Raw genomic sequence first — 3,863 nt, 5'->3', positions numbered from 1 at the left:
TGAGGGAACATTTTAGTGTCCTGGTGGGAATCTACTAGAAAAGTGGACAAAGTGGCAACAGTGGCTGCTGCTGTGGCATCTGTCTCTGGCCATCCATGGAAATGCCATTTCTTGCTTTCTGCCTCTGAGGCACCTGCTTAACAAGAACTACCATCTGGTCTTTAAAGGTGGTTTCTGCAGCGGTCTTCCTGACCCCTAGCCTGTCTTGGTTTATGTCCCTATTTTATGCTCCCATGACTATACTTCTAATGATAGTGTTTTTCAGTTTATTATAATTTTTTTGAATTGTGGGATAATATTTTAAGGTTTAATTTTTTTCTCCATTACTCTATCTTTTTATTCTTGTGTTTAAATTCCAGCTGGTTCTGTGCTTAGGGATAGGGGAGGGTTATGGCAGGGAGGAAATCAGGGGTGATGCAAAAGCTTCCATGACTATTTTTCCTGAAGCTTAAACCCCATTATGAGAGAAGAATCTCAGGTACAGATAAAATCTCTTGGCCAGAAACATGAAAGGAAGACTTTTTCAGAGTTTAGAAAATACCACCTTCTAACTGGAGGGTGGAAGATGAGGGGAAAATGGGAACTGTGGGTCTGAAATGGAGAGATTATATGCCCTGTTCCCCTAGTGGAGTCTGGTAGGGGAAAGACCTGGGGGGAATGGCCAAATTGTGAGTCTAGGGGTTGATGGAATGAAAGGAGTTTGGGAATAAAAAAATCAGAGCTGGCATCAGCCTTTTAAGACTGCAAAGAAGCCCTCTGCAGCTGGTATGGAAATTCCTCTTATAAGCTGGGCCCAGTGAGCCTTTAAAACCTCATCGGCAGGACCAGACTAATTAACAGGTCAGACTGAGATCAGGGTATGCTGTCTTCAAGAAAGAACACTTTCCTTGGCAGGTTTATTAGTTTGCAAGGGCTGCTGTAACAAAGAACCAGAAACTGAGTGGCTTAAATAATAGAAGTTTATTGTCTCACAGTTCTAGAGACTAAAAGATCAAGGTATACTTTGGTTGGTTCCTTCTGAGGGCAATGAAGAAATCTGTTTCTTGCCTTTCTCTCAGCTTCTGGTGATTTGGTGGCAATTTTTGGTATTCCTTCCCTGATCTCTGCCTCCATCTTCACATGGTGTTCTCTCTGCTGTGTATCTGTGTCCATATTTCCCCTTTTTATAAATACAACAAATTGAATTAGGGCCACCCTCATGACTCCATCTTAACCTGATTACTTTTGTGAAGACTCTGTCTCCAAAAATGGTCCAAATCATTCTCCATATAATTCAACCCATAACTGCTGGTGAACTTGCTAGCAAGGAAACCAGCTGCAGTTCTCCTTGCAGTAGAAGAAAATTTTCACTTTTAGCTAAGGGAATGCTTCATCAATGAAAAGAGAAAACCCTCACTAGCATCTGACTGCCTGACAGAATTAGGTTTTCAATGTTTAGGAACAAACTGAGGGTAAAGGATGAGAGAAGAACTTTTTCTTCCTGTGGTGAGGTGTGGGTTTCCCCAGGATAGAGAGGGATGATTGAAAAAGTGGACTGTGTGGAAAGGAAAGGAAATTAAAGGGAGATGTGGGGAAGAGAGATGGGTTGGAGAGAGAGGAACAGCCACATGGGATACCTCCTCTGAGTCTTTGCATGCCCTGTGTGATTTTGCTTTTCTGAGATACACTGATTCTTTGGCAAAATACATAGTGTGCCTCCTTCATAGTCCTGTGTGTACTGCTCTGGGGGAAGACAAAAGGCAGGAGGTCTGCAAAGACTCCTTCAGTCATCTTGTAGGGACTCTGCAGGATGCAGGCTTCCTTTCCTACTTCCTGTTCCTAGTTGGAATCACCAGGGCTGTTGTCATAGTGGAGTGAGCCATGGGACACCAATGCAAAGCAGAGACAATAAATCTGAGCTGCCCCATGGAGATCACAGACCACCTTTCAAGACAAAAGGAAGTGCCCTTTCCAGTGTGATAAGTCATGAACGTTTAGGTGACTATTCAGACATTCTGTGGATTCCACTGAAGATTGAAGAATAACTTTTCACCAAGGTGAGACGACCTCCAAACCTGGATTTTTCCACTTCAGATGAATTTTTTTTTTTAATTCACTCAAAGTGCCTTTAATGATTGCCTCCACTGTCATTACATTCTCTAAGCCTGTCAGATTTCCAGTTAACTAATGCACCATTTAAACCCTTGATAACTAGGAAATGTTCCAGTTCAGCCAGCTTGTATTCCAAGCTGATCCTGAGGTTTACCAATATTCGCTTCAGCATGGTTATGGTGTGTGGGGAATTAATTAAGATATCCCGAGAGAGGCTGATGACTGAAAGACTCTTATCAGTGTTGCTCTTAGTTGACCCAGTAGAAGAGGTTGGTCTTACTAGTGCAAGAGAAGTCGAATTTGATGACATTTTACCAACGCTGCTCTGAAAGCGGCTTTTCCAGAAGACAAACAGAAAAGCAAACAGAATGCCACTCAGTAGAAGCAACAGCATGCTCATGTTTCCTCTTCCGCCTCTTTCTCTCTTCTCGGGCATGGAGGCACTTGGCTGGCAGTTGGGAAGCAGGGGGACACTAGTCGCCCAGACTAGGGAAGTCGTGGGCCATGATGCTAAGCATCCCACACTGCCTGGTGCAGCTCCACTTCAGATGAAATTTAAACCTTTTGGAGTTTGTCATTCTTTCTCTAGAGAAAGGAAATGAGGTGAGAACATTTTAAAAACATTTATGACAAAAAATTTAGACATCAAAATGCTTTCATGAAGCAATATTGATGACTTAAGTATAAGTGAATTGCAAGTTTTAGTTTGAAAAAAATTAATTAAAAAAAACTAAATGGAAAAGATTATTTGGAATGGGGAGATAAGATAATAGAGGAGATGGAAAATGATTTAGATATACTTTGCATTTTGTGTATCTTGTATTTTTCCACATGTTGTCAGTATATTTTCAGTACTCTCTATTTGCTTTATTCTTTTTTCCTCGATTTAAAATAAAAACCTTGTGTTTGGTGTGTGTAATGTATGTGTGTTTATATATATTTTTAAGCTGGAACTCATCTACAACTTTAAAAATAGTCATTTACTTTCCGCATTTGGCCACTGTATGAATATTACAGAGTGAGTTTATAATCAGCACCTTTATTATCCTGATTCAAAATATCTGCAATGTACGAAAGACATAGAAACACAATACAACGTAAAAAATAAAGTGTGAAAAGGAAATTTTAAACATGTTTTATCCCCTCTCTAGCCTGTGGGTCAAACTACTCAGTAGAGACTTTCTTGAGTGCAGTGGCATGTTTACTCTTTTGCATCCCTGGCCCCTAGCACAATGTTTGGAATGAATAGGCCCCAGAAAATATTTGTTGAATGAATCAAAACCCTTGGTAACTTTGTGCAAGCTGGGTATCAGGGATAGTATATGTTTAACTGCTTTTCTCCCTGATCAGAGCTTGAATTGGGACACCTAGTTCCATTACTATTAGTTTCAGGACTTGGAATAAGGAATGAAGAAGTGTCTCCATTCTTTTTTCCTTTGGGGATAATTTTTTCTTTGTACAGGGAAGGAGAAATGAATCACATTCATATTAAGAGTAATAAGTGCAACCCCCAGGCAAAAGTACCATGGTAGTGTGTGAATAAAGAAAAGGGAAGAGTGACTTCAACAAGAACAGTGGAAGAGGGGAATTTTGGACTTTGTAAAATTAATTACTATTTACCAAGCTCCTCATTGTGGCAGACAAATGAATTTAAAAAATATAAACTAATTTTTATTAATCAAATACTTCATACAATATAATCTTTTTTACTCTATCTTATGGCAATGTAATTCCTTCTTCTGGTATATAAACAATTTTACATCTTAGCAGGA

The 3,863-nt window shown here is 39.8% G+C and overlaps 1 protein-coding gene across 1 annotated transcript; it reads right to left on the bottom strand.

Moving 5' to 3' along the window:
- Window positions 1-2,107: 2,107 nt before the first annotated feature.
- On the bottom strand, window positions 2,108-2,527 carry LOC116637299 (kita-kyushu lung cancer antigen 1 homolog). The gene has a single exon (XM_032412692.1). The coding sequence runs from the start codon at window positions 2,525-2,527 to the stop codon at window positions 2,108-2,110; it is 420 nt and encodes a 139-aa protein (XP_032268583.1).
- Between the last annotated feature and the right edge of the window lie 1,336 nt (window positions 2,528-3,863).

The sequence above is a fragment of the Phoca vitulina genome, unplaced genomic scaffold (assembly GCF_004348235.1).
Source record: "Phoca vitulina isolate PV1807 unplaced genomic scaffold, GSC_HSeal_1.0 scaffold14, whole genome shotgun sequence".
NCBI classification, from domain to species: Eukaryota; Metazoa; Chordata; class Mammalia; order Carnivora; family Phocidae; genus Phoca; species Phoca vitulina.
The sequence above is the reverse complement of the archived record's forward strand: the minus strand, read 5'-3'. Positions and strand labels throughout refer to the sequence as shown.

Coding starts and splice junctions, on each gene's coding strand:
- LOC116637299 (XM_032412692.1), bottom strand. CDS start 2,527: ATGCCCGAGAAGAGAGAAAGAGGCGGAAGAGGAAACATGAGCATGCTG.